The sequence below is a fragment of the Trachemys scripta genome, chromosome 2 (genome assembly GCF_013100865.1).
Source record: "Trachemys scripta elegans isolate TJP31775 chromosome 2, CAS_Tse_1.0, whole genome shotgun sequence".
Taxonomy (NCBI): Eukaryota; Metazoa; Chordata; order Testudines; family Emydidae; genus Trachemys; species Trachemys scripta.
In genome coordinates, this window is record NC_048299.1 from 119926655 (window position 1) to 119942914 (window position 16260).

Genomic DNA, 16260 nt, shown 5'->3' on the forward strand with positions numbered 1-16260 from the left:
CCCCCCCCCCGCCCTGAGATGGCTCTTACTGGCTGCAAGTAGTCAAAGGGAGGCGGGTAGTTGAAGAGCAGCTGTAGCCCCATGGCCCCTGGCACCAGCAGCAGGAGGAGACGGGGAGCACACTGGCCACCTGCACCATGGCACCAGCCAGCGCAGCAGCCACCCTGCACTGCCCAGTTCTGGCTTCTGGCCTCCAACCTGGCCAGGGGACAGGGCCTCGGGGTGGGGAGAGGAGGAGGTGGGGCCAGAACTTACCTGAGGAGCAGGGGCCAGGGCCACAGAGAGAAGCAGAGCCTCGTGGCAAGGGGGGGCCAGCACCTATCTGAGGAGCAGGGGAGGGACAGGTCTCTTGGCAAAGGGTGGGACCAGAATTTACTAGAGAGGGAAAGGGCGCAGCCCTCCCCTAGTTTTTTGTCTAGCCCACCTCAGCCCCTCCACCAGGAAGAGGCTGGTATTGCCCCTGCTGACAGAACTATAATTACCAGGGTCACCCCATTTAGCCTTTTTAAATATTGGCATAACATTAGCTTTCTTCCACTCTTCTGAAACTTCCCCAGTGTTTCAAGAGTTATTGAAAATCAATATTAATGGTTCAGTGAGCTCTTCAGTCAGTTCTTTTAAAATTTTTGGATGCAAATTATCCATCCAGACCTGCTGATTTAAAAATGTCTAATTATAGTAGCCACTGTTACTCAATATCTTCTTGAAAAAAGTAACAGAGGGTCCTGTGGCACCTTTAAGACTAACAGAAGTATTGGGAGCATAAGCTTTCGTGGGTAAGAACCTCACTTCTGAAGAACCTCGCTTGCATCTGAAGAAGTGAGGTTCTTACCCACGAAAGCTTATGCTCCCAATACTTCTGTTAGTCTTAAAGGTGCCACAGGACCCTCTGTTACTTTTTTCAAGAAGATATTGAGTAACAGTGGCTACTATAATTAGACATTTTTAAATCAGCAGGTCTGGATGGATAATTTGCATCCAAAAATTTTAAAAGAACTGACTGAAGAGCTCACTGAACCATTAATATTGATTTTCAATAACTCTTGAAACACTGGGGAAGTTTCAGAAGAGTGGAAGAAAGCTAATGTTATGCCAATATTTAAAAAGGCTAAATGGGGTGACCCTGGTAATTATAGTTCTGTCAGCAGGGGCAATACCAGCCTCTTCCTGGTGGAGGGGCTGAGGTGGGCTAGACAAAAAACTAGGGGAGGGCTGCGCCCTTTCCCTCTCTAGTAAATTCTGGTCCCACCCTTTGCCAAGAGACCTGTCCCTCCCCTGCTCCTCAGATAGGTGCTGGCCCCCCCTTGCCACGAGGCTCTGCTTCTCTCTGTGGCCCTGGCCCCTGCTCCTCAGGTAAGTTCTGGCCCCACCTCCTCCTCTCCCCACCCCGAGGCCCTGTCCCCTGGCCAGGTTGGAGGCCAGAAGCCAGAACTGGGCAGTGCAGGGTGGCTGCTGCGCTGGCTGGTGCCATGGTGCAGGTGGCCAGTGTGCTCCCCGTCTCCTCCTGCTGCTGGTGCCAGGGGCCATGGGGCTACAGCTGCTCTTCAACTACCCGCCTCCCTTTGACTACTTGCAGCCAGTAAGAGCCATCTCAGGGCGGGGGGGGGGTTTCCTTGGGGAGCAGCGACAGTGGGGGGGCAGGGCACAGGAGCCTGGGCCAGAGTGGGTCAGTCCAGGCCATTGTGGGGAACCCCAGACCCTCCATCTTCCCTGGGCGGCATGCCCCGGCGGGCAGGGACACAGGCTGGGGACTGCTTTTGGGCCCCCTAGCCCCTGCTCAGTCTTCCTCTGCTGGTGGCAGCGCTGTCTTCAGAGCTGGGCACCTAGCCAGCAGCCACCACTCTCCAGCCACCCAGCTCTGAAGGCAGCACCACTGCCAGCAGCAGTGGAGAAGTAAGGGTGGCAATGCATACCATGCCACCTTAACTTCTACATAAAGTTTGATCTTTGCACTGGGAGGACTAGCTATGACAGGGGGGTGCTAAGGGAAAATTTGGGGAGGCTATAGCCTTAACAAGCCCCGCACCCCCCGGTCTGTCAGCCTGACTTTGATCCCAGGCAAAATAATGGTACAGCTGATATGGGACTCAATTAACAAAGAATTAAAGAAGGGGAAAACAGTTAATCCCAATCACCATCCATCATCCAACTTTTTCGTCCATGTCATGCGGTACCAAGCCAAATGCCTTACCAGAAGTGTATTGCATCAACACTATTGCCTTTATCAACCCAACTTGTAATCTCATTAAAAAAAACTAGAACGAATCAAAATGAACATGGCACACATTAAATGAATTCAAACTGGCAAGTCTCAAAATGTAATTGTAAATGGGGAATCATCAAGTGGAAATATTTCTACTGTGATCCTGCAGAGATCAGTTTTTAACTACGCTTTTAACATTTTTACTAATGACCTGGAAAAAAAACCATAAAAACATTTGGGGAGTGGTAACTGAAAAAGACTTGTGGGTCATGATGGATAATCAGCTGAACATGAGTTCTCAATGCAACACTGTGGCCAAAAGGGTTAATGTGCTCCTTGGATGTAGAAATGGGGAAATATTGAGTAGGAATATTGTATAGCTCTAAATAATAAAGAGGACAGGTCACTGATACAGAGCAACATGGACTGCCTAAGTGTAAGCAAACAATTATGCATTTTAATACAACCGAATATAAACTTATACCTCTAGGAACAAAGAATGTAGGCCAGACTTTCAGGATGAGGGACTCTATCCTGCTGTAGCAGATGCTGCACTGGGACCACCTGAAAGCTGCCAGAACAGCTGTTGCTGGGAATGGAGAAGAGATTTGGCCTGAGGTCCTCACCATCATCCTTTAAGGAGCACCATGTGGGGCAGGAACTGGGCAACCTCTTCTTCTTTTCCCCCGACCCTGTAAATGTATGTCTGTTTTCTCCTCTCTTCCCCCCACTGTGACCCTCAGACTCAGCATCTGGTGCCAGCAGTTCATTCTTCCCTTCCCGCAAGAAACTAAGTGGGGCTCAAGTTTCCCACTGCCTTTCCAAGAAAGGTATACAAGAGAGCCAGACCGCGCTCTTCCAACTACCACTCTAGCTCTGGCACTGCATGGCTTGGGGTACTGGAGGTGTTAAGGCTGCTTCCCCACTTTGAACTTTAGGGTACAAATGTGGGGGCCTGCATGAAACTTTTAAGCTTAACTACCAGCTTAGATCTGGTCCACTGCCACCACTCTTGATGCTAATTCCCTTCCCTGGGTAGCCTTGAGAGACTCTTCACCAATTCCCTGGTGAATACAGATCCAAACCCCTTGGATCTTAAAACAAGGAGAAATTAACCATTCCCCCTCCTCCCTTCCACCAACTCCTGGTGGATCAAGATCCAACCCCCTTGGATCTAAAAACAAGGAAAATCAATCAGGTTCTTAAAAAGAAGGCTTTTAATTAAAGAAAAGGTAAAAATCATCTCTGTAAAATCAGGATGGAAAATAACTTTACAGGGTAATCAAACTTAAAGAGCCCAGAGGACCCCCCTCTAGTCTTGGGTTCAAAGTTACAGCAAACAGAGATAAACACTCTAGCAAAAGGTACATTTACAAGTTGAGAAAACAAAGATAAACTAACACGCCTTGCCTGGCTGTTTACTTACAAGTTTGAAATATGAGAGACTTGTTCAGAAAGACTTGGAGAACCTGGATTGATGTCTGGTCCCTCTTAGTCCCAAGAGCGAACAACCCCCAAAACAAAGAGCACAAACAAAAGCCTTTCTCCTCCCCCCCCCCCCCCAGATTTGAAAGTATCTTGTCCCCTTATTGGTCCTTTGGGTCAGGTGTCAGCCAGGTTACCTGAGCTTCTTAACCCTTTACAGGTAAAAGGATTTTGGTGTCTCTGGCCAGGAGGGATTTTATAGTACTGTACACAGGAGAGCTGTTACCCTTCCCTTTATAGTTATGACAGGAGGAATGGTATCTTTCTCTCTGTGCTGTCATGGCAGTTTGAGTCAACTGGGTTGCTTGTTCTGACAGTCCCGAGACTGGAACATGTTTGAGCCAGGAGAAGAGTCATTTTCACAAGACTGTGATACTGAGTAGGGTGTCTTGAGAATTCACTTCCCCTTTTCACTGTCACACACCACAACTTTTGGTCCACCGGTCTGACCTTCAGCAAACACCTAAGAGAAGGGCCTTAAACAGAACCTGGAGTAATGGGGAGTGTATAGTTTAGCTGCAATAGTCTAATAATGTTGATATTGGTAAAGAAGCTATTATTATACTTCTAAATATTGTGTAGTGCCCAGAGTCTCTGATCAATGTTTTTAATTTTTTTAAGATTATCACTCGAGATTTTAAAAGTTTAATAGACTCTTTTATTATTAGGTTCCATGCATGTGTTCTCCAGCTTCCCTTTAACCAGCAAGTTAGAAAAAACCCTTGCTTCTTCCTGAGGATCATTTCTGATACTGCATCATGCTGCTATTCTATTTTGAAAACCAAAAACACAGGTATGGCATATTAAGTGGTTATGAATACCATAAAATAAAGAGGAATTTTAAAGTTTTAAAAAAATACATGTGTGACAGGGTTCAGAAGTGCAATCCAGACCAGTGAGGGGTTGCCACTTGCCCGCAACCCTGGGTACCTCACAGTGCTTTGCTGTTGTAGCTCACAACCAGCCTACCAGCGTGTAGGTCACACACTGAGCGTCTGTATGCTAGACAGCCCTTGTTCAGCTGTTCTGACCTCAGTTGCCTGTCTACAGCACCACTCTGGCTTCTACCAGCCTTGGTTGCAATGAGCAAGATAAGCCAAACTCACTCATAGTTTGTTTACCTAATATGTAAAAATAGACCATTGTCTTTTCCTGATTGGGCTGGTCAGAGAATCAAATATACATTCCTTTGTCTAATGTTTATCAACAGGCTTGTTTATCAACTCCCCGATTTGCCTGGCCTGATCACATTTTAGTTATCCTTCAAAAATATGTCCATAACTCTTAATACCTACCACAGACATACATCACACAAGATTACTAATGATCAGTGAGTTGCTGATTTTCAAGCAATACCTCACAAGGCATATTTTGCACAAAGATTATTACAGTAGTGTGTATAATGTGAATACAGGATGCTTAGTGTCACCCCAAACCCCTTACAAAGCTGCAGGAGGGTTAGCCACTGGCAGCAGGTTAGAACCTACTGTTCTCCAACATCTCAATATGTTTAATTACATCTGAAATGGCCATCTTAAATCTATAGATTAAGGGGCACTTTCCCCCTCCTTAGCATCCATATTTCACCCAGTGGTTGCTTCGCACCCCCGGTCACCCAGCCCAGAGTTTTGTCATCCCTGAAGGTGTTTACTCAGCTCTCTTACCTCTCTGAGTCTGCCCTGCTCTCAGTGGAGTTCTGGCCCATAGTTATTTACCTAGCTGTGCCAGAGTTCCACTGCTCCTAGCAGATCATGGGCCACAGCATCATCTTACTGTGCCTCAGTTTTCCTCACCCAAAACAGTAAAAAGTTGTCACCCTTAGGATATGAAACCAGGTGTTGTCCCCCTCAGAGTCTGCCCTGCGCCCAGCTGCGTTCTGATCCACCACCATCTCTCTGCTCTCAGCAGTTTCTGGGCCACTGCACTGTCTAGTCTTGCCTCAGTTTCTCTGCTTTCAGTGGAGTTCTGGCCCACAGCATTCCTAGCTGTGTCAGAGTCTTTAGCACATCAGCAGATCTTGGGCTACAGCACCTTTTCAGCTGTACTGCAGATACATTCAGCACTGACTCCGTTTTCCTGGTGAGGGTTTACTGCTTCAACCACTGAGTCTGGCTATGGTGGGCTTGTATCTGAACCCTCAGGCTCAACCCGGTTACCTCAATACAGCACAATACAGCATTACAAACAGCACATCTAGAAAAAACCTATCCAGTCAGAATCCTGGAATAACTTTTAGAGCCCATAATGTCGAAGGCTACAGACAGAGTGATATGGTCCATCATACCCACATCTGGTTGTCTGCTAGCCTTCTATCAGGTACACCTTTATGTCCTTCCTCCTGGGTTCCATGAGCATGACATGCCCCTCCTCTTCTGTCTGAGCTGCCTGTTGGTCTTTGTCAGCAAGCTTCTGTTGCTCCAGCTCTGCTTTCTGACTCAGACAACTGATCTCCAGATCTATCCGTCTCTCCTCCACTAGCAGCCTTTTCCACTCCAACCTCCACAGCTCTGTACGTCTCGCTATTGATACTGCTTCTGTTGGATCATCCGGGGAACCATCTGCTTGGTCTCCTGGATGTCCTGTAGGAGAAAAAGAGACCTTCATCCGGCTCCCGGTTTGCAGCAAATGCCCCATTCTGTCTCATGGTTTATCAGTGCAGCATGGCTACTCGCTCCATTTTCTTCTGAATCTGATCAGTTGCTGCGAGATCTCACTGTTTCTTAGTGAGCTCAGCATCTGCTTCTTTGCCCATCCTGCCTTTTCTGGTGCTTATTCATGTTTAGGCCTTTCTTTGACTGCTCCCAGCCTTTTCACTTGAGAATCACTTAAAACTATTTCACCAGTGCTTAAAGTGTAAACCTCAGTTATATTAGTAAGCTGTGTGTAAATCCTGCATAACTGTGGCACTGTGATGGGGTTCGGGTAGAGAGTGCATGCTTGTTGCTCACTATGGTTGTCCCAGGCAGACAGCCACAGTAGCAAGGCATTGTGATGCACTCAGGGTCACGGGGGAAGAGGTGACACAACTCTTCTCTGGTCTGGATTGCACCCCAGAACATGACAATACCTCAGTGGCACAATAGCTGCAGTCACTGGTATGCTTATCTGTTGGACTGGCAGTGAATCATTCTCCCATACCAGGGTAATTAGTATGAATGATCAAGCAGCATGTTCTAGCAGGAACAAAATGTTTACCTATCTTCGTATGTAGAGAGGAGGTATTCCCTTGTGGATAAAATAATGGAGATGTCACAGTTCACATTTTTAATAAACTGTGGAAGCATTGGCAACTGCAGCTTTGGGACTGGTCAGAGACAATTGATAGACAATTGAGTCCCTTTCCTTCAGCCAATAAAACCACTGGGGATGGAACTAATTGACTGATTTTACTTTTAAATTCTCAGAAAATAAATTCAATAAGTGTTGGTGTAATGCAATCCCTGGGGTGCAGCCTAGGACTGTGAGACCACTGTGCCCCCTTATCTCTCTCCAACCTGGGCTGCCTCTCACAATGTTTTGCTAGTGACAAGCAGCAAACTCCTCCAAGCGCTGTTATAACTCAGCACAACAGCATGTGGAGGCCCCAACCTAGCTAGATTGCATGAATGCTCCGAGAGTCACTCATGAATCACACAGGGAAAGGCACCAGCCAGATCCCGCCAGCACTGTACCTCAGGAATATACCGTTTTGCACTGCTCAAGACGAGCAGTGCAGATTTATTAATTGGTTCACCACTTCATCAATGGGAAGTGGATATACACCAGCCTTTGCAAACCTGAACAGATTACCAAAGACTTCAGGCAAACTCTCTGGTAAAGATAAACAGTTACATTTATTGACTACAAAAGATAGATTTTAAGTGATTATAAGTGATAGGCAAAAAGTCAGGGTTAGTTACCAAAATAAAATAAAATATATAAACACGCAGTCTAAACTCTCAACCCTATTAGACTGGGCAACATCTAGATTAAGCAGTTTTTCTCACCCCACTGGATATTGCAGTTCATAGTACATATATTTCACCCTGGAAACTTTGAACAGTCTCCTCTGTTGGAGTCTTAAGTCTTCTCAGTGTCCTTGTTGCTTGCAGGAGAAAGGCCCAGCATGGGGCTCCTGTGTTCTGTTTTATACCCTCAGTCCCATGTACATGGAGAACACAAGTCCAGGCATGTCTGTTGGGCATTGCTGAGTCTCCAGGCAAGGATGAGCAGTTCCCCTGGTGTGGCCTCATGCAGGCAAGTAATTGAGTTGTAGCTCCCTTACTAGACAATGGTTGTTGATGGGTTGTTTGACACCCCGCCAGGGTGTTGGTTACTTTCCTTGCTGTTGTCTCTGAGCTAATATCTGGCTGATTCCCCCAACTTACACCATGTTTTAGTGACAACCATATAATACAATTCTCATAACTACATATGCATTAATGATATACATATATGGATAGAAAAAATGACTTTTATCAGATCATAACCTTTCCCCAGATATCTCACACGGCCTGCTCTATATGCAAGATCACAATTATATATAAATGAGGAATATGGGGGTTACAGGGTGCTCCCCTAAGGTACAGAATGTCACAGTTGGGTCCTCTCATCCTTCATTATGGAGTCATGATGAACTTCTGTATATGAATTAAAGGTACTTACAGTACATTTCCACAGAGGTGGGTGAGTACAGTGGGTGACCTCAAATGTGGTGTTTACCACCTTTAACTTTATTTATATTTATAATATTCCATGTACTTAGAATGAAGGATTATTACAAATATTGTGGTATCTGCTTAAATGGCTACAATAAGTAAATGCAAGTTTTTGAGTGTGTTCACAGTATTATCTCAGGTTAATGATAAGGAAACCGAAGCACAGAGATGTTAATGAATTTGCCTAATGTCACAACAGAAATAATCATCAGAGTTCTGTACAAATCCAGCTTTCCTGACTCCCATTTCCATAGTCACTTGGGTCACTGCCTAAGATACACTTTTTAAAAAGTGTATCATATTATGTAGACCCTTTCATGCCTGTGGTTGCCAACAACCTTTTCTGGGCTGAGACTTGAGGGTATGACTCAACTGCAGTCGAAGGGGTGATTGCTGCACGGGTTGGCATATCTGCACTAGCATTAAGCTAGCTAGCAAGGCTAAAAATAACAGTGAAAATGAGGTGGCACAGATTTCAGCCTGGGCTGTACAAACATGCCAGGAATCTTGGGCATATACTCCCATTGCTAGCATGCACACGCTCTCCCCCCCCAACACTCTCTCTCACTGGAGGCATTCCTTCTTGTGTGTACATTTGTCTTTCTGTCCTTTCTCCACATAGGAAAGGACTATTGGAAGAGGGTTATTTTCCTGCCACATGGGGAGGGCAGATGACACTGAGCTTGAGCTCTAGGCTGAGTGACTTTAGCTTACTCTACTTGATCTACTCTCAGGCCAGGCACAGTAACAGAGTCCCAATCAACTGCTCACTCTGGTCTCTGCTGTAGCTTATGCTTGAGGTAGAGGATGAAGGGTGAGGAAACTGCAGACTGCAAATGTGGGAAGTGGAGTTACACAGTGGCATCTTCTACTGAAATCTTATATTTTGTTGTTACCTTCTTGTTATTTGCATAAGTATTATGCCATTCAGCTCTCTTTAATGCTGTTTTTGTCTTCTTTCCATAAACAGCTATGCACCTTTTCTTATGCAGCCCTCTATGCCTGGAACATCCTCATGCTCCTCTCTTCAGATCCTACCCCCATTAGCTTTCTGTTGCTGACTGCTACTCTGGCCATCATTCTACTATGCCTAAACTTAAATATATTAAATCTGCATTTTTTAAAAGGTGTATATATAGGAAGTAACAGACTGCATATATAACAAGCAGCATATCTCCGGATCAGGCCCTTTGTTGTTCCACATCCTCCAGTACCTCATTTTGTGTGTGGTATAGGTCTGACTTTTTTTTAAACTTTCTATAAAATAAGGGCAATACACATCTGTAGTACTATAGAAATAATATACACGAGGAATTGTGCAAAGAAGAAAAGTACAAGAGAAAATTAAATCCAGAAACTAATTATAGAGAGATTCTATAACCTATTACTGACTCTTTCATACATTCCTCCTTTGTTTTGTAGTAGTTCTTAATCTGGATTTTTCAAATTAATTAACATTTTACCAACATATCTTTTGCTCTAATTTACGCCGTTTCTGTGGCCTATAGAAGACAGTGTGATTCTTGAAACCTGCATGACATTTTTTCTAGTCAATCCCATAATAGTCACCTACAGTTTTTTTTTCCTATTTAGTAAAAGAGTTGACACTTTCAATTTTCATAAATTATTTCTTTACGTGTTCATTTTAACCAAGTATTATTTTCTATTAATTGTCCTCATGTAACATCACAACATAATCTCACACAATGGGTGAGAGATTCCGTGTTGTGCTTCTAAGAGGTGGAGCATAAAATTTGCAGTCCAGGGCCGAGGGGGATAAAATGGCTTTAAGACATCTTTGCACCTTCTTGATTCTGGGCTGCTAGCCTGCTTAGATAGTGTATGTAAGTTATAGAAGCCTCCCTGGACTGTCCTATCTGTGATAACAGTGTGTGCTGTGGTCCTGCCCTACCACAGCCCTCCCGCCCCCATGCCAGAACTTGTGAGAAGGTCCTTGGAAGACAGACTTACAGCTGTCTTCTGCAGAGTCTGTACCAGAGGAATTCTCTCTGAGATAGTTCGGAACGAAGAAGATTCCATTTTGATCCTTTTACCTGGCATAAAAGATGTGGAGTAGGGATGAGAATCACACCCAATGTGATAATTTTTTTAACTTTCACTTACTAAAGATGCACATTTTTCGTTTGTGTTTTAACCTCTCCCATCCCCAGCAGTCAGGGCTTTTATTCATGAGTTATGGACAGGGAAATGATCTTGTGGTTAACTAGTTCCCAGTTTTGCTGTACATTTCCTATGTGACTTGGGACTGAATGTCTCTGTGCCTCAGTTCCTCATCTGTTAAATGAGGACACAACTTCCTTGCCCTATGGGTTTTATAAGAAAAAATCCATTCAAGTTTGAAGTGCTCTGTTTGGAGGGAGAGAGATTTGCTGCTCATCCTTGAATACTAATCAGCTTTAGGTAAAACTATGTTTGTTTCGTTTCAGGGATTGCTTTAGGTACCAAAGGTGCTTCTGGGCTATTTCCTTCTGAAGCAGCAGAATGGCTTTGCTATCATGCTTTCATTATCAAACTGACAAACCACAAAGTTGTCTACAAGTGCCTTCTTAGGTTCCTAAAAATATGTAAGTACAGAGTAATGTTGAAAGTGAAACTTTTGAAATATAGATAATGTATTCAAATCTGCTTATGCACATGCAAACAAAAATGGTATAATTTTTCACCATTGCCTACAGCCCTGCTCTAGTTAAAGAAGTGTCATTTCTATTATGTGACACTTATTAAAGGTTTATGTAAACTAATTGTTTAACTTATATTAGCCAAATATGGGTATAGAAATTCTCTGCCTATTAAATGAGTTGCGATTTAAATGCTCTGATTACTACCCCAAAAATAATAACTGACGCTTAAAATATCCTCCGAGAACATAAACTCTTGGCAAAAGATTGACATTGGGAACCACTAGTTTTAACAGAAAATCATCATTGCGCCATTTATATTGTATATACTCAGCATGATTGCCATTGTCAAGGTTCTAGAGCTCTTCCATTCAGTTTTATTTTACTTATTTTCTCTTTTTTTTGCTTTTGTTTTAAACTTTTGTAATGTTCTAAACACAAGCATGTACAGAGGTGCACAAGATCTGTTCAGGTATAGAACCCAGGACTCCAATATAACAGGATCAAGGCACATCCATTTCCCACAATCTTTCAGAAGAAACATGGCAAATTAGATGCTTCTGTAACCTACACTACCACATAGTGGCTCTGTCACACTGTAGCAGCTAGACCACTGCAAGAAAAATAGGATATAAAGCAAACCTTAATTTAAACAACTGCTTAACTGATTACACCTACCGCCTTTCTTAGGGTTCTTTTAATTTTGATTGCTTAACTACAGAAAAGGACTACAGAGTTAAATTTAGTTTTGTAGAATTTTATTAAATATCCTTAATGAAAGCAACTAATAGTATAGGATATGTGATACAGCAGGGCCAGAGGGTACCAGGAGAGTGATAGATGCGAGAGACATAAGCCCCAGGATGATCAGAGCCTTATTCCTGGTGGACTGAGGAGAGGTTACTACAAGTTAATTAGAGCACCCGGAGCCAATTAAGGCCCTGCCAGAGACCTAATAAAAACCTCTGATTCAGTCAGACAAGGAGGGGGGAGGGATAGCTGACTAGTTTGGAGGAGTACTGTTGTTAACCAGAGGATCACAGTACCAGAAAAGGCAGAGCAGAGGGACTCCCCAGGCACAGAGGACTGAGGGAAACCTTGCCCAAGGAGGAAGAGGGGAGGAAGCCCACAAAGCTGAAGGGGCTGGAACCCTGAGTAGGGGACAGGCCCGGGTTCCTTCTCTGTTCCACCAGGGCACTAATGGAGCCCTTGATGCCCAAGAATAGAGGCAAGAGGTGGCGCCCTAACCCATCACACAAAAGGAGAGCATAGGACCTACCATAATAGTGCCAGCCATTTGCCACATGTGGTGTGAGGAGTGGGATTCCGTACTGTGAAGTTAATCCAGGGTGAGACAAAACCATCCGGTCCCCAAGGTGGTCGATGTGGTCAAGGCACTAGTGCAAGCCACAGCGGCCCAACAGAAGGCTACCCTGATCCAAGCAGCTGCCCAACAGGAGGCGGTATGGCTGCAGCAGGAGACCAATCGCCTGCTGATGAGCCAGGACCGCACTGTGCTGCATGAAGTGGTGAACCAGGTGAAGGCCCTTATGGAGCTGAGCCGTGGGTGTGACGGGACACAGACTGTATGGGCCAGCAACTGCCTGCAGAAAATGATGCGGGAGGAAGATGTGGAGGCATACCTCTTGGCCTTCGAGAGGACAGCCCTGTGGGAGGGCTGGCCCCAAGATCAGTGGTCTGGCATCCTCACCTTGTTCCTGCGTGGGGAAGCCCAGGAGGCCTACTACGATATGGCCAGGGAGGCTGCAGCAGACTACCACAGCTGAAACCAGAAATCCTGGCCAGATTCGGATTAACGACGGTGTTGTGAACCCAGAGGTTCCATGAGTGGCAGTATAGTGAGGACAAGGCACCACGGTAGCAACTGTTTGACCTAATCCACCTAACCCGGAAGTGACTGCATCCCGAGGCCCTCAGCTCTGAGAAAATGATGGATCTCCTAGTGCTGGACCGGTATATGAGGGGGCTATCCTCGGGCCTCCGAGCCTGGGTTGACCAGAATGACCCTTCCACCTATAATGAGTTAGTCACCCTCATAGAGAGACAGCTGGCAGCCCGTGAAGTGTTCCAGACCTCAGGAGATGAGGCATAATGGATCACAAAGCCAGTCCCAACCCCGAGACCCCAGACTATCGAGAACTTCAGGAGAACTGTAACTGGAAGGAGGGGTGCCGAGGAATGGCCTGAAGCCATGAAGGGACCTGAGAGCTTGCGGGGAGAGGGTGCGGGCCGAATAGCCCAAGGCAGAGGGTGACAACCAGGGTAAGAAGAACAGGAGTACTTGTGGCACCTTAGAGACTAACAAATTTATTAGAGCATAAGCTTTCGTGGACTACAGCCCATTTGCATCTGAAGAAGTGGGCTGTAGTCCACGAAAGCTTATGCTCTAATAAATTTGTTAGTCTCTAAGGTGCCACAAGTACTCCTGTTCTTTTTGCGGATACAGACTAACACGGCTGCTACTCTGAAACTAGGGTAAGGTATCGATGTTATGAGTGTGGGGAATTGGGGCACATAGCAGCCTGGTGCCCCAGCAGGGAGGAGCCCATGCAGTGCAATCTGCGGGATCACAGGGAGCAATGTAGCCTAATCGGCCTGGTGGGGGTTGCAATGACCCCACATGGGTACACCTGTGGTTGGTAAAAATGAATGACATTGAGACCACAGATTTGGTGGATTCTGGGAGTGCTGTCACGCTGGTCTCAGGGAAGTTAGTGGGGCAAGACCAACTGACCCAGGCCAAAAACACAGGAGTAATGTATGTCCATGGCACCGTAAATTTCTACATCACAATCCCAGTGCGGATTGAGATCCAGGAGAATACTACCAAAGTGACTGCAGGGTTGGTCCCCAGACTCCCCTACCCGGTCTTAATCAGGAGGGACTTCCAGGGTTTGAGAACCTACTCCGCCCCCAATAGAGCTAGGGGAGGGTAGCAATCCCTGGGCTGAGATCAAGGCACCCCTGGATAGCCATGCCCCAATTTTTGCCAGACTTGCCCCAGAATTATTTTCAGCATCCGAAAGCCCTGGAAATCTAGGCAGGAAAGGAGGGCAAATAAAAGGTTAGGAACCAGGATTTTGGCAGGGAACTAGAAAGCATTGCCCTGGTTAGTAGGCAAACTTGTCCGGGAGGCCAGGAGACAGCTCGGACCAGTGAGGATCCGGAGGCGGTCCCCAGCACCAGTAAGAGCAACTCAGGGGGCAGAGTTGAAACCCATCCCATAAAATTAGGCCAGATTGGTCCCGCACACGAGAATTTTGGGAAGGACCAAGCCTATGACCCACTCTATGCAAACGTGAGGGAGCAGATAGTGGAGATAAATGGCATGCCCATAGAGGGGAAATCCAAAGGCCCAGGGCCATACTATGTGGTCAAATGCAATCTGTTGCACTGTTGTAGCCCAGATATGGGGGGAAAAGATAGAGCAGCTCTTAGTACCACAGGGGGGGAGGGATAGCTCAGTAGTTTGAGCATTGGCCTGCTAAACCCAGGGTTGTGAGTTCAGTCCTTGAGGGGGCCACTTAGGGATCTGGGGCAAAATCAGAACTTGGTCCTGCTAGTGAAGACAGGGGGCTAGACTCAATGACTTTTCAAGGTCCCTTCTAGTTCTAGGAGGTAGGATATCTCCATTTATTTATTTAATTTATTTATAAGCACACAAAGGCAGTGTTAGAGCTAACTCACAGCCATTTATTTGGGGGACACCCAAAGAGTAGATAAGACCCTGGTTAAAGTCCTAAGGAGGTTTTACTGTCCAGGAGTACAGGCGGAAGTCCAGTGCTATTGTGCCTCCTGCCCAGAATGCCAGTTGCACAGCTCCCGACCTCATTTACAGGCCCCATTGGTGCCCTTGCCTGTTATTGAAGTCCCTCTCAAAAGGATAGCCATGGACCTAGTGGGCCCCATAGAAAGGTCGGCCCAGGGCCACTGAAGCAAAATCTTCATCCTTGACTATGCCACACAGTGCCCAGAAGCCATTCCCCTAAGAAGCCCCATGGCCAAGGCAATAACAAAATAAATGCTCCAGGTTTTCGCTAGAGTAGGCATCCCTAAGGAGATCCTGACTGACCAAGGGATTCCCTTCATGTGAAAATTAATGAGGGACTTATGTACCTTACTCTGCATCCAGGCCTTATGTACCTCAGTCTATCATCCTCAAACAGATGGTCTGGTCATGTGATTTAATAGTACCTTCAAAAGCGTGATCCGGAAAGTGGTGGCTTGGGATCGAAATGACTGGGATACCCTTCTACTACCCTGATGTTTGCGATACGGGAGGTCCCCCAGGCGTCTATTGGATTCTTCACCTTCGAGCTACTATATAGAGGCCACCCACGCAGCATATTAGACATCACCAAGGAGGATTGGGAAGAAGAGTCCAATCCAGGGAAGAATGTCATTGAGCACGTGGCACAGATGAGAGAGCGAGTAGCCCAAGTGACCCCCATAGTAGGAGAGCATTTAGAGAAAGCACAAGAGGCCCAGCGGACCTATTATAACTGCCAGGCGAAAGCATGAAGATTTCAGCCAGGAGAACAGGTGCTGGTGCTGGTATGGCCATATGAGATAGTGGAAGTCATTGGGGAGGTGGACTATAAGGTAAAGCAACCAGGACGCTAACTTATTGAAACCCTGGCATGATCGGGAGACATGCCTGGTCACCCAGGGAGCTCCACCCCAGACAGATGGCCCACAAGGGTAGGTGAGGATATCCCCCGAACTAACCCCGGAACAATAACCAGAGATCATTGATATGATCCAGCAGAACCAAGACGTGTTTTCCGTGCAGCCAGGCCATATGACAACGGTCCAACACCATAGCGTCACCTGCCCCGGAGCAAGGGTAACAATAAAACCATACCAAGTACTGGAGGCCAAAAGGGAAGAAATTAGGATGGAGGTGAGGAGGTTTTGTAACGACTTCTGGAAGTTAAATGAAATACCCCAATTTGATGCCTACCCAATACCATGCATCGATAAGCTAGTTAATCAGTTAGGCAAGGCCTGGTATTTGACCACCCTGGGCTTCACCAAAGGCTATTGGCAATTTCCCCTGGCTGAGGACACCAAGGAGAAGACCGCCTTCACTACACCAACAGCCTCTTCCAACATACTGTCCTCACTTTTAGGGCCCCCGCAACATTCCAACGACTAATGGACAAATTACTATGACCCCACTCCAAGTATGCTGTTGCCTATTTAGACGACATAA

General features: G+C 46.0%; 1 protein-coding gene across 10 annotated transcripts in view; it reads left to right on the plus strand.

Annotated features, from left to right (window-relative positions):
* The window catches only part of TERT (telomerase reverse transcriptase), a 129975-nt gene that overhangs the window by 99085 nt on the left and 14630 nt on the right, over positions 1-16260 (plus strand). For 6 of the 10 annotated variants that reach the window (XM_034761488.1, XM_034761489.1, XM_034761486.1 and 3 more), the window contains 2 exons: positions 4357-4481; positions 10833-10970. In XM_034761488.1, the coding sequence (XP_034617379.1) occupies positions 4357-4481; positions 10833-10970 (263 nt within the window). Of the gene's footprint in view, positions 1-2693; positions 2904-4356; positions 4482-10832; positions 10971-16260 lie in introns of those variants that run through there. The other 4 variants (XR_004644581.1, XR_004644582.1, XR_004644580.1 and 1 more) reach the window with 2 other exon arrangements.